The sequence below is a fragment of the Mustela nivalis genome (assembly GCF_964662115.1).
Source record: "Mustela nivalis genome assembly, chromosome: 6".
Taxonomy (NCBI): domain Eukaryota; kingdom Metazoa; phylum Chordata; class Mammalia; order Carnivora; family Mustelidae; genus Mustela; species Mustela nivalis.
This window is the reverse complement of record NC_139025.1, coordinates 107110603-107137394: the sequence shown is the minus strand read 5'-3', so window position 1 is coordinate 107137394 and position 26792 is coordinate 107110603. Positions and strand designations below refer to the sequence as shown.

Below are 26792 nucleotides of genomic sequence, written 5' to 3'. Positions count from 1 at the left end.
TCATTTCACAAACACGTGGAGGCATTTTTGCATGTGCGCATGTGCACCTACAAGACACCCCATCACTGGCCCCCTAAAAACTTTCACTCTACCGAAGACTGCTTATCAGCAGTCCCGCACACACCCATCCACTTTGTTTTTCTCAATTGTTCTATTACATGAGTCAATTCCTCTGACAGCTGAGACTTCCAATAATACAAATCAGTGATCCAAGAAGGATGGTGAACCAATCCCCCTGTGAGATCACAGCTACATGCCTAAAATGGACATCTTTCCAAGTTTGCAGGAGGGCAGCCCGGATGGAACTAAATCAGGAGACATTTCTTTGGCTCCCAAAATTGTTTTCTTCCTTTCTGGTATGGTGTTTTCACAGCATCATTCCCAAAGATGTTGAAGCACCTGGTATCATGGGAGTAATAATTCAATATCATAATAATTACCTATTCTTGAGGGCTTACCACGCACACAGTTACTAAAGAGGACAGAACACATAATGTTAAGAAACCCTGAAGACAGTTTAGATGAGGCATGGATAGTTTGCCAAATTAAGAAGCCTCTGAAGAGCTGAATATGTGATACAGAGGGATAATAAAGTCCTGGAGGCATTTAGAACAGGAAGCTATTATGACTTGCTGGGGTCATCGAGGAAGATTTGGGATTCCAGTGGAGCCTGAAAGGGGAAGAACAGGATTTGTACAGATGCAAAGGAAAAGAGGGGAGAGCCGTGGGATGGGCACGGGGGGTTGGGGGGGAGGCAGCAAGGAAGGAGACACGGTCAAGGTGCAGCAAGTGCACCAGCATTGGTCATTGCTGGAAAGGTAGGCGGTCACAAGGTTAGGGGGAACTCTGACAGCGGAGGTCCTTTGGGGCAGGAGGTGTAATTTACAAGATGTCTCTGGGAGAGGCAGATGGAGTGAAATGGAAGGCATTGGTGCAGCGCATGTCACAGCACACCCATCCCACCCTGAGGACACGTAGTAACACAGCCTTGGTCTTCGAAGAGAAGAGCTGAAAGATGGTTTAGTAACTTGTTGCAAGCCATGCAACTTGCCAAGAGGAGGGCCAGGCATTTAATGGGTTTTCTTAATTCCTGCTCGAAACACTCCAATGTGAATAAATGACACCATTCTGGATCATGAAAGAACGCGCAGACTTTTTTGGTAGTATGAATGAAAGATTTTCACGCACACAAATCCCAACTCCAAACTTGGATAGGAGTCTTCTTTTTCCACATAAAACTGTATCAAAAGTTTCTGATAAAAGGATTTTGTTAAAGACTTTATGCTAATGCTCAAAAATCACAAGCCTCCCAATAAAGGATAATCTGAATTTCACAGATGGTGTTAGAACGAACGGGTTGACATTTCTCAGTAGATACCTTCCAACGAGATTAAGTCAGCGAAGGCATTCTGAAGATGTGTAATGCCAGAACAAGGTATTTATTATCTATGCTAGTGTTCTACAGAAATGCTCAGACTCGTAGAAGGGCTTCCTTTTACAAAGGGCACTGGAACAAAATCCAGGGTATTCATTTGCCAACAGCCAATTCCCTTGGTTTGTTTCATCTTAACACATAGGTTTAGGAATCTGAATGTGTCTTCTGCTAAACTGAAACTTAAGTTTACATAGGACAAGGACGTATGACGCCCATAAGCCAGACTAGACACATGTGTGTTTGTTGGGAAAATCAAGAGACATTTCCCAAAGTGTCTGACATGAGAGCCTTTATGAAGGGGAAGCCACCACCATTAGGCAGTTAGTCAGATCCATTTCGCATTTGATACAGTGGATATTATTACCAGGGGTTTATAGTAAATTCACTATTCACACACTGAATACTTTGATACAATGAATAATTAGCCTCCATTTGTCTGCTTTGTAAAATATGCACTTCTCCCAAGCCCCTGGTCATGCTAAAATAGGGACACGGTTAAAATATGGTAAAAATGTTTACACCATTGTCTTTATGACCACAACTAAAGAAATGCCACACAAAGGCTAAGTCCTTGGGTCCTAATCTAAGACCAAAAAAACCCACTCTACCTTCCAAGTTCCCCATGGCTTCCGTAGAAGAAGGCAGGAGTGAAGGACCACAGGCACTTGAAATACAAGGAATGGAATGTGGCCAAGAGTCAGAGCCACAGACTCAAGAAGACCCCTAAGAAGTTTAGAGAGGAAATCTGGTACTTGCTTGGGGAGGGGGGGGATGTAGATCGATGCCATGTTTTTCAAGTCCAAGCTTTTATGGCCCTGTATTTTCTTCAGTGGCTGCCCTGGTGCTGAAATTACAGGGTTGCTCATACTGACTTCCTTCAGGCTGTGAATTTCCATGAGGGTGTGTGCAGGTGTGGCTGGAGAAGGATGTCAGTACAGAAGCTCAGAGGCTGCAGGGAGGCAGGAAGGGAGGGAGGCTGGGGCGGAGGAGGCATTAGTTTCAAAATGCCACTGTAACTCTGATACTGTTAATCACAGTTACATAGAGCATAAAGGAACCTGCTAGAAAGTTTCAACGCATTTTGAAAAGGAGAATAGATTTCTGTTACTGCACTAAAGTGTAAAGCAAAGCTGGATTAATTTTTCCATGTGCATCTGAAGTCCAGAGGAGATAAACTAAAAAGACGTAGCAAAAACAAAGTGCTATTGGACAAATGTAAAAGAAATGGCAAAGTAAATGTGGGCTGTCCTCGGTGTTGAGGTTCCGTACTCTCTAACCCACCGGCCACAAGACAAAAAAAGATGGGCATCGTCATTCATGTTTCCCATTACTATTTATGTATTTTTTTCCCCCTTTAACAACAATGCCTTGGGAGCAAGACTTGATTCCAAGAGTATGTCATCTTACTGTAGGGGCTCGGGCAGAGACACATGTGCTGAAGCGAAGGTCTGTCTGACTGCTCAGCTGCATACAGGTCTGACTCAGGCAACCCTACAGCTCCACTAGTCTGGGGTTGGGTCAGTAACAAAATCTGTTGTTACTGAGGGCTGTTTTGCTTTACTAGGTCAGCTGTGACCGCAATCTTACCATCTTTTCCATGATAATTACAGAAAGTCTGCTTTCTTCTGTTATAAAAACATGGGTGAACACTTCCCTCTTACTCCACAGGAGGAGCCTGGGGGGCTCAGTGTGTTCAGTGTCTGCCTTTGGCTGAAGTCATGATCTCAGGGTTCTGGGATCGAGCCCCGCATTGGGCTCCCTGCTCCGTGGGAAGCCTGCTTCTCCCTCTGCCTGCTACTCTTCCCGCTTGTGTATATTCCACAGGACATACTCAAACATGAGAAAGAGGAAACAAACCAGGTTATTCATTTTAGTGCGTTCATTTAGTGTTGTAATCGCGGAGGTCCTGCTCTGATATCATCCCTCAGTAGATGACTGGTTCAGTACAAGTACCCAGAGCCAAGTAATGGCACACTGTAGCTAAAAAGAGACGATGCTCTTAATGACTACAATAACCTTCAAGATATAAGGTGAAGTGAAAAAGCAACTGTAGAACATGACGTGTTGTGCCCCATTAAGGCACAAAAGGGAGAAAAAAAAAAATGGACGAACATCGTGGCTTGGGAAACACATATCCCCTGAAAGGAATACAGGAGCGTGGCAACTCTGGTGCCCTCTGGGGAAGGGAACAAGGTGACGGGTGAAGGGGTAGATGGGACACTCGGCTAAGGGAATGACTCACGGTAAGGTACGCCAAAGGCGCAGGAAAGAAGTCTCAGAAGAAGGGCCCAGTTCTTTGCTACATCTCTTAGGTCTCGAGCACAGCCTCTCCTGATCTCCCCCACTCCAGCGCCTCTAATCCGGGCACTGCAAGGCAGTTGCCAATACTGGGCCTTACCCAGTTGGCTGAGGAGACTACTTCCTCCCGACATCAATGTGCAATGAACCACTTCTTGGCTCAAGCATACGGGGGAAGGCTTGCTGTGTCAGGGTTGTTTTGTTCTCCAGCAAAAAGAGGCAATAAAAGACTGTACTATCCAAGAAGGCAAGAGAAATTCATTGTGCTTCTACAGCAACCACCAAGAAACCCACATGGTCAATGTTGAAAAAAGACAAGTGTTAATGACCCTCCTGGATATCTATGTGCATTTGTTAAATGGGAAGGAAAATGTACGTTAAATCTAACAAAGTAGTGATTATTATTGGGTCCTGTTTCTAGACTTTATGCAGACCATGTGTATTTATTGCCCACCCCCCCTTCCCTAGTTAACATAATTCATCTTTATCAGAGACACATCAGAAGTTAGCAGAACTTCCCTTTTTTATCACAAAAGAAAACAAAAGTATTTTAAAAAGAGCCATATTTGGAATGGTAATAGCCTCCCTGCATTGTCGGCAATGAGTAGGATACTATTTATTACTAAGCATCTAAATTTATCATTCTGGAAGAATGCTGAGAAAGGAAGAAACATCTTCCTGGGTGGTTAAAGGCTGTGTGGGTTGAGAGCAGCCTGGAAAGCCATCTGAGGCCTCAGAGGCTAAAGTCCCCGGCCACACTGGCCATGGCGGCTGGCAGCGTACACAACCAATCACGGGTCTGCAGGAAGGACCGATTTCTTCCCAAAGAGCAAACACCATCATTCAGTCTTTAGCCTCGGACTATAGCAGAGGGGACCATGAAAGGCAATCACCGACAATGTCAACAGGATAGCCAGTGCCCATTTGTTTGTTTCCAGAATCCAGTCTAAACCAGCCCCCAGACAAGCTCCAACTGGGAGCTTCCCATCCTGACATAAACCCGACCACCTGCTCTTCAGGACCTCGAGGTGGATGGAGACCCCACAGGTCAGGTACAGAGATTTCTCTTAGCAGACAAATCTTAGCTATTCCTTTAGCTATTACTCTCTTTAGCTATTACTCTCATCTCATTAAGGCATCACTATTTTTATTTTTATTTTATTTTTATTTTTAAAGATTTTATTTATTTATTTGACAGAGAGAGATCACAAGTAGGCAGAGAGAGAGAGAGGGGGAAGCAGGCTCCCTGCTGAGCAGAGAGCCCGATGTGGGGCTCGATCCCAGGACCCCGGGATCATGACCTGAGCCGAAAGCAGAGGCTTTAACCCACTGAGCCACCCAGGCGCCCCAAGGCATCACTATTTTTAAACCAAGGTGTGAAACTGGGCCAGACTCCCCCAAGGCCGGCGGTACGTTGAAACAAACATCTCATGAACGGCCTCCTGGTGTGGGATGTGGTGAGGAGGGCAGGTGCACAGGAGAGGCCAGACTCTCCGAAGGCCATCTGCTCTGCCCCGACAGGACACGAGACTTCCCCACACCCCCGGCTGAGACCCCAGCAAAGGACGTGGGCCGGTTACCTCGGCCGGAGCTACCCGGCCGTTCACCCGCTTGCACCCGCCGTGCGCCGCAGCCACTCACACTCCTCGCTCTCCACCGCCGCGTAATTGCCGACTTCCTTGAAGCTGATGTTCCCCAGGTGGAGGACGCCCGCCACGATCTGCAGCACCAGCGTCTGCTCCTCCGCGAAGATCCCGATCACGTTCATCGCGTGCTGGGAGAGGAGAGAGAAATCATGCAGGTGGGTAGGCCGCGAGCTTGCTAAGCACGGAATGAGGAAGCCGAAGCTTGGATGAACTAGTGCAGTCACATGGGGCTTAGCTGGCCGGGGCAGCCGGGAGACCCCGTAGGACAAGGTCGCTGCCCGGCGCACGCTCATCCCTTTTTTTCAAGTGTCAGAGGCACGCTGGGAAGGCAGGTCTGTCTTCGGATCCAGCCGGCGATCCCCCAGCAGGAGACCCCCAGGAGCAAAGATATGCAGAGGGAGCAGCAGCTGCACCCGCAGTCAGCACCCTGTCCTTGAGCCCCTTGTGTCCTCACTGCCACGCCCCTCCCGCCAAGAGCACGGATGCCCCCTTTCTAGTTACTCCAGGGAGATTCTGGAGATCTTCTGCCTCATCAGGAGGGTGGGGAATAGATTGTATTTGTGAAAGGAATTTGATCAAAAGTCTCCGGCAAATGAAATAAAAGTGTAACAGAAAAGTCTTGTTTCTGAGGTCCCTTAACTTCAGTAAAAATAGCTGAAATGCCGAGACTTATTTATCTGAATGCTCTAGAGCACCACACGCTAGGACCAATGCAGGTCCCCCATTTCCATTTCTTCTCCCCACTCCTTTGAGGCCATGTGGCCCCATGGTGGCCCCATTCCTGCACCCAGGATGCAGTCTGCCTGAGCAGCCTGCCCCCCTCTCACAAGCTGGAGGTCAGCTCCCCTCAAAACGCACCCCCACTTGCCCTGTCAAGGTCCCTGCCTCATACATGGGCATGGGCTGAGGATGGGCCCAGCAGGAAGCTGACCCAAAAGGCAGAGGAAGTGTAGAGTTCTTTGAGGCTAAATGGTTGAACAGCCCAGCCCCAGAAATTTCAGACTGACTTACTGAATTGTTTCCCTGAAGATGTGACCCTTCAACCCTATGGTACCGGGGTTGACCCTTGGTACCGTAACATGCACACTGCCTGAAGGGCAGGGAGGCGAGGGCCGCCCTCTGCCCATTCAGTGTGGGGGTGAAGGGGAGGAAGGGAACTCCAGCACTTGGAGGTGCTGAAGACTTGGAGGGCGGTCTTCACTTCATCTTTCTGAGGCAACAGTTCAGCACCAGCCTAAGCTCTAGGTAAACCAGGATGATAAATATATTAACCTACAACAGTGTTCACCTGGTAACCAGAGCGCCTGGAGGATGGGGTTGGGAGGGATGAAGAATTCACTCCTTTACCCATTTCAGCTCATTTGGTGGTGCTCGGGCAGCTGGGCGTGTGTCTGTTGAAGGGCGCTCACCCACAGGTTTAAGGAAACGAGGTGCTTGCAACAGAATGAGGGGGAAATGTCCCACTGCTCTTTGCTCTTAACTCTCCTGGTCCCTTCTACCGCAGGCGACAGGCAGAGCCCCTCCTGCCTGGCCCGGAGCCCGCACTTACCAGTGTTTCCTGAAATTCCCGCCTGTCGTCAATGTCGTCCACCTTGTAGGACCCAGAGAGGCTCAGGTAGTAGTAATAGTCCATGCTGGTGATGCCCAGGCTGTGCTTCTGCTCTGCAGAGGCGCCCTCGATGAGCTGGACGAAAGGGAGCAGAGTGTGTGTGGTGGGCCCGCCACGCCCAGGCCCCACTCCTGGGCCCAGGTGAGGAGCATGTTCTGACCCTGCCTTCTGCAGTGATGGGTGGTCCTGATCTCCAAACTATGGGCCTCGGGATAGCTGCTTGGCCTGGGGGAGCCGCGGATCATCTCTGCAAATTCGAGTTCTGAACTCTGGTAAGACCTACCGGAGCTGAGAATTTGCCCCTTGTCCAGTGAGGAGGACTTGCAGGGCTGTATGAGTGAGAGCCCTCAGAAGAGTGGAAAACAAGCCAGATCATAACCACTTCGTTCCTGCTCAACTTGCTGATGGCTTTTATGAAGTTCAGCTGCCCCTCGAGCTTCTCCCCACAGATGCCTGGGAACTGTAGCCCCAGGTCCCGCTCTCTGGCATTCTGAAACCTCCCGCCCGATGGACCATCCCGTGGCTTTCTGTTCCCGCTCTGATGTTGCCTTCGGTCTGAGCAAGACCCTCTTAAAGGGCTCCCCAGTGGTGTGCTAAAAAAATACACATCAACTCGTGGGGAGAACAATGGACTGTAGTGTTTGCTGACGCTTACGGTGTAAATCCTCCTACCACGACTGATTACAGACTACCTGGAAAACAGCACTGAAGGACGAAGTGGGAAGGGAGATACACAGCCCGTGCGAGGGGGCTCCAGCAACACCCTGGCTCCAGCCCGGAGGGGGACTCTCCCGTAGGGAGAGAAAGGGCATAGCCATATTTCTCCATCTCCGTCAAGTTCCTAATGTCATCTCAGCATCATTACTGAGAAGTTCTAGGTCACCCATGACATCAGGGTCCTGAGCTTTCTTCCACCTCCTCAAAATATCTTCGTGCCACCCCCTTCCTGTTTCCCCCTTCTGTGTGTGCCCCCCCCCCCCACATCACGCAGCCCCTCATTGGCATCTTCAACCCCCACCGGCTTCTCAACCCTCTTCTGCCTGCGGACACATGCTGCTCTTGGCTGTAAGCTTTCCCTTGACTCTGAACTTCTCCAGGCCGCAGAATAAACTTCCCTCATCACGCGCTAGCCACCTGCCAGAATGATCTGCCATCCTCTGAGATAGCTATGTAATTGAAAAGGATGGGTGCGAGCTCCCGACACAGCTTTAACTTCCTTCTAATCCGATGATCTCCAACAAAGTAAAACTGAGACAAAAAAACAGCTGCACGCCTTCACACAAAGTCTGATGTGGATCCCTGAGAGATGAAAGAAATGCTAATACGTAAACTCATGCATAAAGACGTTGTTTTGGTATTATATTTCTTTTTTTTTTTTTTTAAAGATTTTATTTATTTATTTGACAGAGAGAAATCACAAGTAGATGGAAAGGCAGGCAGAGAGAGAGAGAGGGAGGCAGGCTCCCTGCGGAGCAGAGAGCCCGATGCGGGACTCGATCCCAGGACCCTGAGATCATGACCCGAGCCGAAGGCAGCGGCTTTAACCCACTGAGCCACCCAGGCGCCCCTGGTATTATATTTCTTAAGTACTGAAAAACATTTTAAAAAGTAGGCAAACGCAAGGCTACCCGAAGCCTTGGGACACAATCAAAGAGCAGCCCGCACACAGCTCTAGCCTGTCGGTGGCTTGTGGACATCCAGGTCAGGCCTTCCTTCCTGGGGCTTAAAGATCCTTAGCCCATCCCTAGTCTTTTCTCTGATAGCTCCCTTCGGGAGACTTCCGCCCTTGCCAACCGGGCTTTGTTCGGGCCACTGGACTTGCCAGGGAACTGTCCCCACCTCATTCCCCTGTGCGCCCTCCATACCTCTCCTCACCCTCCCAGCCACACGTCCCCCATGTGGATGGACTCTTGCGGGGCTAAGAATCAAGCACTCCTACTTACGTTCTGAAGTTATATTAACACTTTCTTGATTATTTAATTTTGGGGAAATTCTTATCTTCTCTCCCCAAAAACTTACTCTCCTTACAAGCAGGGACATCTCCACAGTTTTTTGGCAAACCGACTTATACATACTATAGGAATAAATACTCTTGGCTTGGCAGACTAGATTGTCTAAACCTGAAAGCTGAGAGGGAGAAAAATTATTTTTTTAATGTGGATAAGGAATAAGGAAATAAGAAAGAAAAAAACATAAAGGAAAACCTGGTAAAATATGTGAAAGCTCCGCTCTCCGGGGTTCCTCATCACCACCCTGGATTTTTCCAGAAGGAAGTTGGAGATCTTTCCACCATCTGGTTCCCCACCTGGACTGAACTGGATTTCAAAGTATTTTCCCTGCAAGAAAGTTAGGGGTTTCCTTCAATGGTTGGTGAACAGAAACATGATGTTCCAGACAGGCTTTGAACGTAGCATATAATTCAAGGAAATTCATTAATGAAAGATACATTCTGAATTATTCCCAGCTCTGATCAAGACTTCCTCACTTCTTCCTATCAGACAATAACCAGGGCTTTTGTCCAGTCATACCATTCTGTATTGAGACAGAGAGAATCTATCCTTCCAGCCTGACTAAATAAGGATATGCTGTATTCTTTGCCCATTTCCCCATACCGTGGGTGCTTGCCTGCTCAGCCGGAAGCTGTCAAGAATGGGATAGAAAATCTCAAGGTTGCCTTGATCCAACAGGAGTGAACCCTTTTTTTAGTATATGTGCTGCCGAAGCGAGCACAACAGGAGTGAACCCTATCAGTCTCTTTCAGGGAGAGCAAATTTTCCCACTGCCAGATAAATTTCCATGGCTTTGAGCAAAAAGCATGCCGTTTACCTTGGGATCATCTAGTGTTCTTTTTTTTTTTTTTTTTAAAGATTTTATTTATTTATTTGACAGACAGAGATCACAAGTAGGCAGAGAGTCAGGCAGAGAGAGAGGAAGGGAAGCAGGCTCCCTGCGAGCAGAGAGCCCGATGCGGGGCTCAATCCCAGGACCCCGGGACCATGACCTGAGCCGAAGGCAGAGGCTTTAACCCACTGAGCCACCCAGGTGCCCCTCTAGTGTTCTTATATAAAGTAAAAACACTTGATTTTAAACAATGTTCGTTCCAGCTAGTTGTGGGTATGCAGATTTTTGTTGCTGTTGTTGCTAATCATTTTCTTTTAAACTACTGCTCAGAAAGAACAAAGGAGAATAAAGCCCTGGGATTTAGCTGGAAAGGTGTCCAGGTTGTTAAGGAAATGACATTATTTTTCTCACTGGAATCCGGTTGCTCTTCCATCCCTGGAAAGGGCCAGGAGCGTAAACGTAGATGAAGGAAAAGATGAGAATGTGGGTGTTAGGGAGCGGTATGGCCTGGGGATGAACTGGCGAGCATGCCTGGCCTAGCTGCATTTCACATTAAAAAAAAAAAAAACTTTAATATTTTAAAACATTAAATATTTTTTAAATGTGTACGCTGATGAAATCCACCCATTTTAGGGCTGCCTCCTGCCCGGCGGCAAGTCTGGGACTAGAACCATAAACTCATTAAGGACAAGTAAAGCACGTTTCAGGTTTTTCCTGCTGCCTACAGTATCCATCATCTCCCGGGTTCCTCCTAAGTCAACTGCATATTCCAGGTATCAGAAAGGCTACAAAGAAGGCCACCCTCTAATTGTCTGTGCATCTTATTCAGATGACTCCTCCCCAATTCCTCCAAATAAATCCCCAAAGAAATACCAGAAGCACCAGACGGAGAGAAGAACCACTAATGACTGCCATCCCAAATCAGTGCTTCCTGAAAAGTGATGGCTGCACAAGATTCCCCATGCCTCCGGTTCTGATGACTATTCCTTCACCATCTTTTCCTTTTGGCACATTTTGGAGGGAATAGATCAGTGTCTGTCCATATGTACCCCCTAACCATTCCCCACCAATGTAGGGGCGGGAGTGAAACCAAACAGGACATGAAATCCAGGAAGGGCAGATGCAGGAAATGGCAGACTCTCAAGCACTTCCAGAAGTGGCTGAAAACTTTGGTTGTCCTGTTGCAAAGGCCTGGGGCGCACCCTCTCCTTTTAAAAAAAAATTTTATTTATTTATTTATTTGAGAGACAGAGAAAGCAGGAACAGAGAGAGCAGCAGAGGGAGAGGAAGAAGCAGGCTTCCCGCGGAGCAGGGAGCATGATACAGGGCTCGATCCCAGGACCCTGGGATCATGACCTGAGCTGGAGGCAGATGCTTAAGTGACTGAGCCACCCAGGCGCCTCAGAGAAGTAAATCCAACTCTAGGGACTGGTACCCAAACCTGAGCAGTTTTAAAGAGCCTGAGTGATTTTTATATGTGGCTAAGGTGGAGAACCACTGTTCCAATAAATAGAAATGCTAATATACAGTTCAAGTTTATTATAGAAGAGTTAAAACCCTTAATAGGAGACCAAAAGTTTAGTTCTGTTGCAGAGCACCCTGGGGGAAAAGAGAAACTTGTGTAAAGAAAGGATGTTTTGGGGCACCTGGGTGGCTCAGTGGGTTAAAGCCTCTGCCTTCGGCTAGGGTCGAGATCCTGAGGTCCTGGGGTTGGGCCCTGCATCGGGCTCTCTGCTTGGCGGGGAGCCTGCTTCCTCCTCTCTCTCTGCCTACTTGTAATCTCTCTCTGTCAGGTAAATAAATAAAATCTAAAAAAAAAAAAAAAAGAAGGGATTTTTCGTTTTCATAATTAAATGGAAAGAAACGTTGATTCTTGATAATGTTTTATTTCTCAAGCTAGGTACTGAGTGCACTGGTGTTCACTGTATTATTTTTAAATAGTGTTTGAAATATTTCACCATGTATTTCTTAAAACTGGAGAAGATTTGTTTAAGTGGAGCTATGTGAGTTTTTTTTTTATGAGAGTTTTTATGATTCATACAGCATGTCCATTTTTTAAGAGATTTTATTTTATTTAATTTTTTAAAAAGATTTTATTTATTTGACAGAGAGAAAGAGAGAGCACAAGCAGGGGGAGTAGCAGGCAAAGAGAGAGAGAGGAGAAGCAGGCTCTCCACCGAGCAGGGAGCCCGAAGCGGGACTTGATCTCAGAACTCTGGGAATCATGACCCGAGATGAAGGCAACTGCTTAACCAACTGAGCCACCCAGGTGCCCTAGAGATTTTATTGTTATGTAATCACTACACCCAGAGTGGGGCTTGAACTCTTAACCCCAAGATCAACAGCTGCATGCTCTATAGACCAAGCCAGCCAGGCGCCCCTGCATGTCCATTTTAAAAAGAGAAATTACCTATATTCCCACCCTGACATCCCTTCTACTGCCTCCCACTAAACAATCACTTGTTAACAGTGTATTCAAACTTTGATTTATAGACAACCTAGTTACCTTTTATATAATTCACCTTTTAAAATAAAAATGAGACCAAATTACAAATATGATATTGTTTTATAACTTGTTGTTTCTTGAAATTTAACCATGGATCTCTTTAAAAACAAGTCATTATTATTTTTTAAATTTATTTATTAATTATTTTTATTAACATATAATGTATTATTTGCCTCAGGGGTATAGGTCTGTGAGTTGTCAGGCAAAACAGATCATTATTAACAGGGAACTTAGATATAGTACCTATTCCTGGGTCAACGAAAATGAACATTAAAAACAAATTTTTTTTTAAAGTGGGCACCTGGGTGTGGAGCCACAGTTCACAGTTCACAAGGCTTGAACTCACAACCCTGAGATCACGGCCTGAGCCAAGATCGGGAGTCAGGTGCTTAACTGACTGAGTCACCAGGTGCCCCTGAACATTTTAAATGTTGATAAAAATCACCAAATTGCTCTCCTGGAGGAATGTGTCAGGCTTCAACCAATAGTGTTTCTTCTCTGGTATTATCAAACTCCTTAATGTTTGCTCATCTGAGAGACAGAAAATGATATATGGCTTTAATTTACATTTCTCTCATTATTAATGGAAACATCTTTGGATGCCCCATCAGACATTATCTTGTGTGTGTGTGTGTGTGTGTGTGTGCACGTGAGTGTGTGTGTGCGCGTGTTCACACTCTTTCTCATCTTTTCATCAGGGTTACATGAAATTTTATAATTGGAAAAACTGTAAATGCTGGGTATTTTTGGTTTGTTTTACAAAAAATGACCGATGCATCCTCCTTGTCCAAGGATAAAGAATAATTTGTATTGGAGACATCAAAATACTGATTTAATTTTGCTCTCTAAAGAAGGCAAAAGGGAGGGGTGGGTAGCTAGAGAGTCGAATTTGGTCAAGTGCATTTTTACAGAGCAGACCGAGACAGACAATTAGGAAAGAAAGGTCAAGTGGAAAATTCATTCACATCTTCTTTTGTATTTCATTACCTAGCAACTTCTTCAGGATAACACAACCCGGGCATTGAGCAGAACAATATGAGTGGTGAACGAATGAGTGAATAGTGTGAACAGTACCGAACAGCAAGGAAACGGAGGGCAGTAAGCACAGATATAACTCACCAGGGAATCTAACAATCACCACACGAGACCTTAGTAAGAATTCTCTTGGAAATAGAACCCTCCTTCCAAAATAGAAGGGTGAAAAAGAAATGATGCTTCTCCAAAATTCCCAGTATTTATTTTTAAATGGTCTGGAATCAGCCTCACAGATGGCTCCTTGAACGGTTTACCGCCAGACAGAATCTATGGTTGAGATAAGATATGAAATCTACATAAATCAAAGCCACCGGCCCAATACTCATTTCTTTATAAATGTGGCTTTTTGTCAAGGGGAATATATTCATATGCTTCCTCGCCAGCTTTCCAATTCACCCCCTGAGGAGACACTCAGGCAGAAAATGTCTAAACGGGCATTCATGACCACGCATCTGCCTGACACTTCCATTGCCTTGGGTTAAGTGGAGGTTGGGAGACCATCGGACAGGCCAAGCCAAGCTGCTTTTGGACGTGATTATGTTACACGAACATATCTAAAACAAATACACAGAGCTCTTTGGGGTGGGTAGAAAACTGGCTCACTCTGGCAGACAGAGAGGAGGAAGGTTCTATCCAAGGTACAAGACTGAAGGGTCTGGTCCCTTCCACGTCCACTGCCCAGGTTCCAGGAAGCAAAAGCAAGACAAGAAGACCTGCGAATCTAACCGACTCATTTATTTGTCTGGGAAAGGAGGTGTTTTCTCCAAGGCACAAAGCAAACCCCTCTAGGACCAACGCTGACACTTTTATCAATTTTTATTTTCCCTAGTCAGGCAAATCAAGTTGAAAACCGTTTTCAAAAATTATCTTCTAACCCGAGGCTCAAAAATAACTTCAGTTAAAGGGCAAATGGATGCCTGACAGCACAACGCTATAGGAAATGAGGGAGAGATTGAAAAGCTGATGATATGTGAAAAGCTCCCATTTCCTTGGGGATACCAGCCTTGAAGCAGAAATATCAACAACATCCATCAATCAGGCGACATTTTCCGAAACAGGGAAGAGACTTACAAATCGGCTGGAGTTATTGTTCCGGACAGTCTTGGCATTCCCGAAGGCCTCCAGGAGCGGGTTGGACTGCAGGATAATGTCCTTGACGTGCTGTCATGGAAGACAGGCCAGAGGTCAGGAAGGTCTAAGCACCAACCAGGCAGCAAGAAACCACACTTTTCCCTAAGCATTCGGCTTCTGAAGGCCGTTCAGATGATGTCTCAAATCTACATGGTCCTGGGGTTTCTGGAAGATTAACACTTTCCTCTCAACAGACCTAAACTTGCTTGTGTGCTTTTGTCTTCCAACTCCCTTGACTTGATGCCTGATTCCTTGGAGCCAGGGCACCACCACCAGGAAAACGGGATCCACAGATAGCCCAGGACTGGCTTTCCAAATTGGATGGTGGGGCTTGACCTTGTGCTCACAGGCAGGCTGAGAGTCACAGCGGGAAGGCGAGTGAAGTAGGAAGGGGCATCTCGCTGCCACGCTGGTCAGTCTTTACTATCTACCCCTTTTCTATCCTAATTCTCCACCTGCCTATCGCATCCCTACCCCCTCCCTCTTCATGGCCAGGGAGAGGTAGCCGAGAGGAAATGGAATAGTGTCTCCTCCCAGACAAGGTTGTGGGCACACAGGCCTGTACTTCCCAAGCTCTCATGTTCATGAATCACCAAGGGATCTTGTTTAAATGTAGACGCAGACTCAGTAGGTCTGGGGCAGGGCCCGAGAGTCCGTATTCCTAACCAGCTCCCTGGTACTACTGGTCTTGCCAGAGTGGAGCCACGTTTGAAGCAGCAAGGGCCAACATCGGATGATATGGAACAACTCCTGGCCCGCTGAAGAGGAAGGATTTGGTTTTCAAACACCCCAATTCTGTGCCAGACTGAAAAGTGTGCAAAACACTCTATGGGTAAGACAGCTCAACAGATAGGAGTTGATGTTGGAGAGGTCTTTCAACAAGTGAGTCATTCCTTGTAGTTCTAATTATTCACATGCTATGGTTAAACATGTTCCAGAAATAACAAGTCTTTCGTTTATGCTCTTTAGCTACCGACTAATTTCAAGCCAAGAGCTCTGTATCATTGTCCTCATAGGAAAACAGGAAGAGAAAAGTCAACAATAAACGTCTGCAGTCTGGCCACTGGGTCATGGTCTGTGGCAAACAGGACTAGATTAAGGCACTAACGACTAGTTAACTATGTAACAGCTAAAGTGGTTCCTTCAGCAACCTCCTGAACATTCAGAAGAGGAAATAAGAATGGGAATTTCACTAACTGGGATATGTGGTTAGCCATGGCACCAAAGACAAATTCTGGGTGGTCCCTCCATGGGGTCAAGTTCAAAGCTTAGAAACATCTTCCAAGCTGCCTACTCTCCTTTAAAAACTCATGAATTTATACAAACAATGCTTTCTTTGTAAAATTAATTATGACTTTGTGGCTCTTCATCAATCCTTGATATCTGTTACTGAATACCCTTTATCAACACTCGGCTTCTAATAGGGCCAGAACCAAAGAAAGGCTCTTCCTTGTCTCTTCCCTTTTTAAATTATTGACTTTTAAGCTGAGAATCCTTCTGCATCCATCCATCATCCATCCATCAACTATCAAGATGTCCAACAGAATTGTGTGGCATGCGGTCAGCATTTGGGGAAAAGGCCAAGAACAAAAATAAAGGTACAGCCCAGCCATAAAAGAACATCCTGAGTTGGTCTTCATGCGAACCTTCTAGGGACAGGGTGTGATCATGGGAATGGAGACAATCAAGTGGCACCACACCAACCTACGTGCTTGTGTCATATTCACTGTCCAACACTGAAGCCACGAGCCACGTGTTGCCTTGAGTTACAAGAAGGCTAATCACAAATGAGAGGTACTGTTAAGTATAGATTACATGCCGGATTGCAATGATTTAATATCAAAAAGAATGTAGAGTATCTCATTAGATTCTTGATACTGATTATATGCTGCAACGATCATGTTTGGGATATGCTGAGTTAAATACAATATATTTTTTAAATTAATTTCGCATGCTTCTTCTTACTTTTTTAAATATGTAGCCACTTGAAAATTCTAAATTATGTATGTGACTTGCGCCATCTTTCCCCTGGGCAGTGCTTCCCTAAATCTTCCTTTCATTGAGTGAATGAGGCCACTCTAAGGCCTTTTAGTATGTGAGAGGAATTCTGGATGCTGCCTGAAGCCTTCTGACCCAACAGGATACAGCGTGACAGAGAACCATTTAAACAGCAGACAGAACCACAGTGAAGAGAATTTTGATGTATCTTTTTAGAACCTACAGATGACTGCACTTCTTCAATGACTCAGATTAAAACATTAATTTTTATGGGGAAATCCACCTGGGAGCGTGAGTACCAGTAAGAAACTGTTCCCAGTGGTCTGGGCCAGTGATGGGGCCTATGCATTTGGGAGCCCTCTGTGGACCCTAGCCCACCTCCGCCATCCTCCCCTGCTCTTTGGGGAGGGGGCTGCACTCATTCCTGCTGATGCCAATGCCGCTAGCACGATGGGTCAAACGAAGGACAGATGACGCTGTATCTTCTGTGCTCTATACTGCACGCTCAAACGAGCTGCCTCTCGGCCCATATTGTACTCCTCTCCTTTTTCACCTCCCCTGTGTCCTCATTCTTCTGGATCTTCCTGCCTTCCTAATGTTACCCTGTAACTTTTCCTACTTCCTTTCTTTCCCCCAAGCCCTCCCTCACTCTATTTTAAGATTTTTTGGAAATGTAGTCACATGTTCGAAATTTAAAAGATTCAAAAGGAGATAGGGCAGAGTGTGCCCTTCCCTTGGTCTCCCAGTTTCCCTCCATGAAAAACCCATTATCAGTTTCTTATCTGTCCTTTCAGAGGTATGCTCTAACTATCCAAACAAACAGGGAAATATGTTCTCTTATGCTCCTCAGATGGCAACACATTATACACAATGTTGTGAACCTTGCTTTTTGTAGTTCATTGTTATCTTAGAGATCATGACCTATCAGTACGTGAAGCTTCATTTTTTATGGCTGTCTAATATTCTACTCTATCATGAACCATAAATTATTTCACCAGTCTCTGACTGATGAACCTTCAAATTGTTTCCAATCTTTTACACTACTAAAAAAAACTGTATCAAATAATTGTATCATTTTGCATTCATTTCAGAACATCTAAAGGATACATTCTCTTAAGCAGAATTGATGAATCAACGACTGTATACACATAAAGTTGATAGATTTTGCTGAAATGCCCTCCATAAAAGTATACTAGTTCATGCTCCTCCCCATAATGTACGAGAGGAACTATGTTCTTATATTTTTACCAACAAGGTGTTTAAAACACTACAAAATTTTTGCCATTCTGACAGTTAAGAAATAGTTCTTTGGTGAGGTTTTAATCTGCACCACCCTTGTTGCCATGAAGGTGAGCATGCTTTCATGTTTTATGCATTGTCCCTTCATTTATTCCCTTTTGGGATTTTTGACCTTTTTTATTGATTTGTAAGAGCTTATTCTATATCGGGTATCTCCAACCCAAGCTATTTCTTTACAGATTTCATGCTTCTTGGTTACAGAAGTTGATTGATTATATGTCTTTTCTGTGGGAAAAAAAATTATTTTTTTTAAACGGCAAACAGAGACTTTTACATTTCACGTAAGATGGGGCCTCAAAATGGGCCATGTCGCTAACTCACCTGGACTTTGGGACCTCCTCCAGATACTCTAGAGATGTAACTCATGATGTACTTGGCAGCCACTGTCTTTCCAGCACCACTTTCTCCACTGAGAAAAGAAAGACATAATTACCCACCCAGTAAGCAAATCACAACCCATTCCCTCTCCCCAACCAACCAACCAACCAAACAAACGAAAAACAAGAAAAGAAATCAAGCATCAAGGTATTCAGTAATAAATGCACAGTGCTGGCTGAGAAAGGCAAATTCGTGCCAGGATGACGTCAGCTCCCTGACTTGTATGAGAAACACCAACCACCTTGTGGACCAAGGTCTTGAAAACGATCATGTCAGAATAGACAATGAGGCATTCTAAATGCCCAATAATGGAGAACATGATTAGGAAGATTACGGGATATTGGAAAGATGGAATAGTAGACGGAAATTACAACTGACAGGAAGATTGCAACCTTAGGGGGAAAAAAGCATAGGAATTCATGTTGAGTGAAATAAATCAGATAAAGTTCTATATGAAAACATGGTTGCAAAATGTAAAGAAAAAAAAAAAAAACATTGGGGGGTGGGGGAAGACTAGAACTACCACAAAATATTTGCAGAGGCTCTGGTAAAGTGAAAGATACCACAGAAGACTCCTTTCAGTTCATTTGATTTCCCAAGCTTTTAGTAACGCATGTACTACTTCTATAATTAAAAAATAAATAAATAGGGTGCCTGGGTGGCTCAGTGGATTAAGCCGCGGCCTTCGGCCCAGGTCATGATCTCAGGGTCCTGGGATCGAGCCTCTCATCGGGCTCTCTGCTCAGTGGGGAGCCTGCTCCCCCCTCTCTCTCTGTACCTGACTCTGCCTACTTATGATCTCTCTCTCTCTGTCAAATAAATAAATAAAATCTTTAAAAATAAATAAATAAATAAATAAAAAGAAACCGTAGGCTCTCTCAGGTTTCAAACTGTGTGCCCTGAAGTGGTGTAAGCAACTTTATTTTAGAAGTTCTAAAATTAAATGATGAGGCAATATTTATCACATCCTGCATAACAAAGACTACCTTCCGTTTGGTGGCCTCACTGCATGGGGAAACCCTTTTGTTAACAGTGTATAGTCTGCTCTTCAAAATACCCATTCTTCCTTCAAAATCCCCTCCAACTGATGATGACCTCAGCTCACAAGGCGCTTAAGTCAGTCCGATTTCTCATCTCTCTATGGGTTTCCTTTGTGCTATCAATGGCTTGGTTACTCAAGACAAGAGGAAACGTCTGCTTAGGGTACAACCAAGCCAGGTGACCCCTAGCTTCAAAAGGACACCGAAATAAATTTGGAAATCATTTGATATTTTGAAAGAAAACAAACAAAAAGATGAAGGTAGCCATCAGAGCAAAACTCAGAACTTGGTGAATTTCCTTGATGTAATACACGTTTAATTAGAGCGATTAGAGGGGATAATAAGGGAAAAATCCTCTTTGAGGGGCTCTGAGTCCATCAGTGTAACTCATTCACCATCCCAGCGCTCAGAGTTCCCAGCTTGCAGGTCACGTGAATAGGGAAACCAAACTGAAATTCCCTAAGACGTGGTGGCAAGAAGAAAACCAGCAAGTCTGGGAGGAAATGGCACCCTGTTCGTAGGGGACATGCTTACTCCCAGGCACAAGTAGGTATAGCAAATATTTCAGGTCTATGAGGAAATGATCTGTTAAACGGTCCATGTAATTAAATGATTTTATATGCAAGATCCAGGGTCAAAACATGCGCTCTTGTTCACTTGAAGCATAGGTTTTGTTGACAAATGAAACTCCATTTTGTAATGTTATAAATAATGTGCATAGTCAAGAATACTGAAAGTCCCAAAGTGCAAAGGTACAACCACCCAATCTAATAATCACATAGGCATTTATAATAACTAGAAAATCACGTGGCAACATACAAAAGACTGCAGCTGAGGCTAATGGCAACATAAGCAGAAGACAATGTATCTATAATGTGATCACAAAACACAAAACAACTCCCCACTGAGCAGAAAGCCCCATGCAGGCCTCGATCACAGGACCCTGAGATCATGACCTGAGCCAAAGGCAGATGCTTAATGACTGTGCCACCCAGGCATCCCAAGAAAAAGAAATGTTTCTGACTTGCGGCACCTGGGTGGCTCAGCAGGTTGAGTGTCCGATTCTTGATTTTGGTGAAGGTCATGATGTTGGGGTCATGATAGTGAGCCCCACATTGGACTCTACGCTCATAGTGGAATCTGCTTAAGTGCAGTCTCTCCCTCTGCCCCTCCACCTGTGCTTGTGTGCTCGTTCTCTCTCTCTCTCTCATAAATAAATAAATAAATCTTTCCAAAAAACGAAATATTTCTGACTTATTGAAGGGCTGATATATATAGATGATTCCTTTTTCTTTGGATGTGATTCCTCTTAATTGCTTAAATTTTTGATAGGTAATTACTTACACATTTCAGATTCTTTTTTATTTTTAAGATTTTACCCATTATTTGACAGAGATCCCAATTAGGCAGAGAGGCAGGCAGAGAGAGAGAGGCTTCCCGCTGAGCAGAGAGCCTGATGCAGGGCTTGATCCCAGGACGCTGGGATCCTATCCTAAGCCGAAGGCAGAGGCTTTAACCCACTGAGCCATCCAGGCGCCCCATACATTTCAGATTTTTAAAGACAGCATTTCTATTAAAAGTGGAACCACACATCTCAGTGATAATCAACACTGATCAATTTCTCTATTCTTCAGCTTCCTTTATCAGGATGAGTAAACATATTTTCATGTTCAGAATTCCTTGAAGCAAGCTGTGTGTGTGTGTGTGTGTGTGTGTGTGTGTTTAAGAAAGAGAGAGAAAAGGAAAAGCAACAAATCCTATTAGAATTATGAAATAAAAGTATCTTTGGTTAATAGTGTGATCAGACATGAACTATTTTATTTCTTCAGTTGGAAGCAAAAGAACAGAAGAATAATGAAACATAATTCATTTCATGTATTAAAATAAGTATGCCAAGTCCAATAATAGAACACTGACATTCTAGTAATTGTGATATTTTTCAGAAGCTTTAAAATAATTAGTTCTGGCTGAACATTGACTGGAAATTTCATTTCTTGGTTTCCATTTACAAACACTTTAAAACAAAGTTCTATTGATCAGAGGTTGATAATTTGCTGAGAATATGGTACAATAATAGAATGTTACATAATTATTTGAAGCTTACAGTATATACAACCATAACTACACTGGCCCTTTGGGGATGGAAAAATATTATTTCTTCCTCTGGACTAAAATGCAAGTTAGAAGAATGTAAGGCATCAGACATTATACAGCGTGCCTAAAATTATTTGCTTTGCATCTCACTGCAGTTAGGGAATTTGCTTTGCTCATCGTTACAGGCAGTCTTTCTTAATTCAATTGCCTTCACTTAACTTATAACGTGGACAAAAAAATATGCTGCAAGTATATGTGCTTTATATCAGAAAAATGACGCAGGGGTCCCTAAATCTAGCAGTGTACCAGAACCCTCAAAGTACTTTTAAAATGCTCATGTTGGGGCTCCTCTGCTGACCTGCCTCCAATCCCAGTCTCCAAGGACAGGACCTAGAAATAAGATTTTTTAACTAACTCCGCAGTTCTTATATAACTGGCTGGGAACCAGCCAAGCAAATTTAAAACAAAGTCAAGACAGACTTCATAGAAAATATCAATTCAAATAGGAAATAATGTTCTGTGTGTGTTAGCCATAGAAATGGAAACATATGCTAAAATTTCAAAGAAATGGAAAGAATGTTCTGGGGGGGAAAGCTATTTACAATGGTATATTAACAATTGGATTCCAGGACCATAATTGCTTTTGTGAGTCTGAAAGTTACACCTCACTTAGAAATCAATAGTGTTTTCAATTCACTTCAACTTACTCTAACAAATATAAAAACATTTCTGTTGTATTTTTCGGCAGATTTCCCATAGAGTAAGGAGAGTCGATCTTTCCTACTGCTCGAAGATTCATCAATCTACTCCGATCTCCCCCTTCCTAGTCTCAAAATAATCTGTAATGGGTCTTTTTTTTATTTTTTTAAGATTTATTTATTTATTTGAGAAAAAGAGAGTGCACATGTGTGTAAGCACGAGCCAGGGGAGGGGCAAAGGGAGAGAAACTCAAGTAGACTCTGTGCTGAATGCAGAGCCCCATGCGGGGCTGGATCCTGGGACCCTGAGATCATAACCTGAACTGACACCAAGAGTCAGAGGCCCTGACTGAGTGACCCAGGCGCCCCTCTCTAACAGTTCTTACCGCACGAACTACTGTTCCCTGGTAACTGATCAAGTTAATGTCATTGAAACGTTGCTTTACCGATTTCAGATTTGTTTGCACTTTACAAAAGAGAAACACTTAAAACAGAAATGGGAAGTGCTTTTGTTTACCCTACATGTACTGTCACCCCTCCAGGGGCCAAGCTCTGGGCTGGAGGGGGAAAAGGGAGGGGGCTCCGGCCCCGAAGGAGCTCACTGCCTGCTGGGGAAGGGGAGAGCACACAGGCTGCGGGGAAACCGTGTAGATGGGGCTACGGTTTCATAGACACCCGGGGGCAGGCAGGTACCCCTGACTGGAATGCATGTTAAGAAAAGATTCTTAAAGGAAGTCACAAGTATTTCAAGTCTCAACAAGATGAGTCACTTTAGCCGGGGGGGGGGGGGGGGGGGGCATCTGCCGCCGGACCCACAGGCGAAGGGAGAAGCGTGAGTCCCAGCTGGAGACAAAACCCCACTGGGTGCAACTGAAGGGAACTACCACAGGTGAAAGGGACTTGAGTGGGGGCTGGAGGGAGAAGGAGAGGGACTATGAGGGGATGAAAGGTCCATGACGGTGCCTTGGGTATCGGTTTTGAGGAAGGACCGAGGGTTCTGGTCAGCAGCAGTCAGTATTTCTTATTTTATACAGACCAGACTCTGGTCCTTTCTGCATCATATTCATGAATTTTGCCTTTACCTCTCTTCTAAAGACCAATGGATCTATTACTGACTGAGTATTTTTCTCTAAACCGACTTAAATTCATTTTTTAATGGAACATATATATGACCGCTATAAATAGAAGACCATGACGGCGTACCCCAAAATGGCAACCTTAAAAATAAATACCACAAAAATAAAATAGTTATTTGTGAAAATAATTCAAATTTCTACCAACACAGAATAAACTGCGACATATCCAAAAGTAGAATTCTAGGAGGGGGGAATAAAAAAGAATCATAGCTTCGCTCTCCCAGGAAATTTCAGGAACTTTAATGTTGTGTGGGAAAAAAAAAGGCAAGCTGCAGAGGAATACATGGAACTCACATAGTAGGATTCCATTTACCTCATGTTCAACAGCCCAAAAAGACAATCAAGAGGTTGGTTACAGAAGCAAATGTAACACCATCAAGAAAAGGGAAGGTGAGGGACGCCTGGGTGGCTCAGTTGGTTGAGCAGCTGCCTTCGGCTCGGGTCATGGTCCCAGCATCCTGGGATCGAGTCCCACATCGGGCTCCTTGCTCGGCAGGGAGCCTGCTTCTCCCTCTGCCTCTGCCTGCCACTCTGTCTGCCTGTGCTCGCTCGCTCTCTCTCCCTCTGTCTCTGCAAATAAATAAATAAAATCTTAAAAAAAAAGGAAGGTGATATTTAAAAATCAGGACAGTGGTTATTTCCCTGTGAATTGCGATGCGAAAGGAGCCAGGATGGACTGGAGAGAAGGAGGGTCAGTTCAGAGGATATTCTTTTTCTTTCTTTCTGACAGAAGCAGGAGCACGGAAATAAAACTAAACATGTGGGGCGCCTGGGTGGCTCAGTTGTTAAGCGTCTGCCTTTGTCATGATTCCGAGGTCCTGGGATCAAGCCTCACATCGGGTTCCCTGCTCAGCTGGGAGAGCCTGCTTCTCTCTCTCCCACTCCCCCTGCTTTTGTTCCCTCTCTCGCTGTGTCTCTCTATTAAATACATAAATAAAAATCTTTAGAAGAATAAAAATTAAAAAAAAAAAAAAAAGCATGGGATCGTCCTCTGCGTGTTCTGTAATGTCACATGCACCCTGCATAGCTAGGAAACACTGCAGTCATCAATGGGAAGCAGGTGTGGAGCATGGAGGCCAAGCTGGAAGGACACGGCCAGGTTAAAAGGGTGTGGAGGGGGACGCCTGGGTGGCTCAGTTGGTTAGACAGCGGCCTTTGGCTCAGGTCATGATTCCAGCGTCTTGGGATCGAGTCCCACATCAGGCTCCTTGCTTGGCGGGGAAGCCTGCTTCTCCCTCTGCCTCTGCCTGTCATTCCGCCTGCCTGTGCTCACTCTTTTGCTCTCTTGCTCTCTCTCACAAATAAATAAATAAAATATTATTAAAAAAAAAAAAAAAAAAAGAAGGGTGTGGAGGATCCAGGGGGGGGGAGGAAGGCCTCCATGAGGGCAGTGCTGGTGGCAAAAATGTAAGAGGGTAAAGTCCTGCTTTATTTGGAAGCAAAATCGGTAGAACTTAGCCAGAGATGGGTTTTGACAGAAGATGGATAAAGAGGAATCAAGAACAACATCTTGGTTCGGGGCCTCAGGAGCTGGTGGACACTGTATCGCTAAGATCAGTGTTTATATAACCCCCAAGCAGGGTTGGGGTTATTTCATGTGGTTGGAGGAACCCAGAGACTAAGGCTACAGAGCACTGAAGGGCATCTGAGGGGCCACCCAGAGGTGGGGGCCAGTGGGCATGGTGGGCTGGGCCTCAGAGCCACAGGGAGGTAGAGGGGAGCATGGAGGTAATGAGTGGAAGAGACGGCTGGCGATGGGGGACTGAGTCGATTGAGCACATAAATTTGACTGAGCAATAGGGAAATTGAAAATAATGTGAAACAACACTCTCCTTGTCAGAGAAAGTATTAACAAATCTGAAAAGAAGAAAGAACCCTGAGGGGTTGGATTGGTATTAAAGACATCCATTTTGACTATTAGAAAGAAAGGTGACACAGAAAGTCATAAAGTGTGTGTAAGTGTGTGTGTGTGTGTGTGTATGTGTGTGTAGTGTATGTATAGTGTGTATAGTGTAAATGTACAGATTATAAATAAACAGAAGAGACCAAATCTTCTCGGAGAAATAGCCAATTCCAAGGCTGGACCAAGGGAAAATGCAAGCTGAGCCTAGAACACGTAGTAATGTCCCAAAATAGAGACGTACACTGTCTGATGTGGACATGTCCAGCTCACGAGAGCCAGCTTGAAAGGGCTCCTGCTGATGGAGATCATGACAGTACTGGATTATGGTCACTGAGTACAGTCTGAGCATACTACCATAATATAAGATCAATCAAGAACATGGGAGAAGGGAATACTCTTTCTTATCATAGAGTGCCAACTAATGAACACAGAAGAAATGATGGAAACAGAGCACCACCATTTGGCGACCATCATTTAGGAGACAGGTCTGGGCGGCAGTCCTTAGTGAATGCTACAGTGGACGACGGTTTACTGAGGGGCAGGATTCTGCCATAATCTCAAAACAGACCCACAAAACGCTAACTTATCCTAAAAGAAAATATGGAGAACTTAATCAGAGGAAACATAGCAGACACATACGGGTCCAACCAATTGCTCAAGAGCACAGTGTTGTTTCTAAGGAAGTCCTGCTCAGCAGGAATGACCTGAGTCTGGCCAGAAGGAATCACAAGACAGACCCACGCTGAGGTCAGCCCACTGAATGTAATGCCTGAACTCTTTAAAACTGTAAAGAGCAGGAAATACACATATTGGGTAAACCTTGCAATGTGTCCCCTGAGTGCAATCTGGGGAACTATTCCAAAATGACAGAGTCTGAAGAGACATGTATTCCTGGAAAGAATCCTGCAGCAGAATGGAAAGAGATATTTGGGAGAGAACTGGTAAAAAAATGGAAATGGGGTCTATGGGTTAGGTGGGGTTGGACCATGATCAGTGTCCTGGTCTGGAGTATTATAACCGGTTAGGTAGGAAAACATCTTGTTTTCAGGAAATACACACTGGAGAGTTTAGGGGTCACGAGTTATCACATCTGCAGCTTGATCTTAAAAGGTTCAGAAAAATATTAACATCACCAGTAATATCAATAACTGTGTCTGTGCGCATATGCTTGAAAGAAGGGGTGGGAGAGAGCGTAAATGTGGCCCAATGTTACCAGTTGGGAAGACCAGGTGAAGAAGACAATTGCTTGAACTATTCTGCCCATTTTTCTGTACAACTGGAATTATTTCAAAATAAATCATTTTAAAGAGTTTAGAGGAAACGTTGCAAATCTGAGGACGCGAAGGAAGAAGTAGATGGAGTATCTGGTCACCTGTGTACACGTGAATGTATATATTTTCCCCCTTGTAAGTTGTCTGGATCAGTGGCTAATAGGTATGGTCAGCAGGTAGTTGAAAATGGGAGCCTGATGCACAGGGAAAGGTTCTGGATGAGAATACCAGGATGGGAGCAAGAGAAAGTGGGACTACCAAAGAGAAGCATGCCTGAGTGCTGACTGCACTGGGACCTTGGGGACTGTAGTGGCCACTGGTGGTTCCCACTCCTCAAGCTCTTTTCCCCACCTTCCCCTTCCCTGGCAATTTCCTGACTTGGTTCAGGGATCCTATCTGGTACACCAGGAATAGAGAGGCTGGTCCCATGCTCAGAGGAGCCCATCTGCACCTGACCCGCACTCCCAGCAGCTC

General features: G+C 44.9%; 1 protein-coding gene across 4 annotated transcripts in view; it reads right to left on the bottom strand.

The window, feature by feature from the left end:
- The window catches only part of MYO1E (myosin IE), a 196502-nt gene that overhangs the window by 61322 nt on the left and 108388 nt on the right, over positions 1-26792 (bottom strand). For all 4 annotated transcript variants that reach the window (XM_082733712.1, XM_082733713.1, XM_082733714.1 and 1 more), the window contains 5 exons: positions 18120-18207; positions 14442-14531; positions 9193-9324; positions 6929-7063; positions 5375-5507 (listed from right to left, as the gene is read on the bottom strand). In XM_082733712.1, the coding sequence (XP_082589838.1) occupies positions 5375-5507; positions 6929-7063; positions 9193-9324; positions 14442-14531; positions 18120-18207 (578 nt within the window). The remainder of the gene's footprint in view (positions 1-5374; positions 5508-6928; positions 7064-9192; positions 9325-14441; positions 14532-18119; positions 18208-26792) is intronic.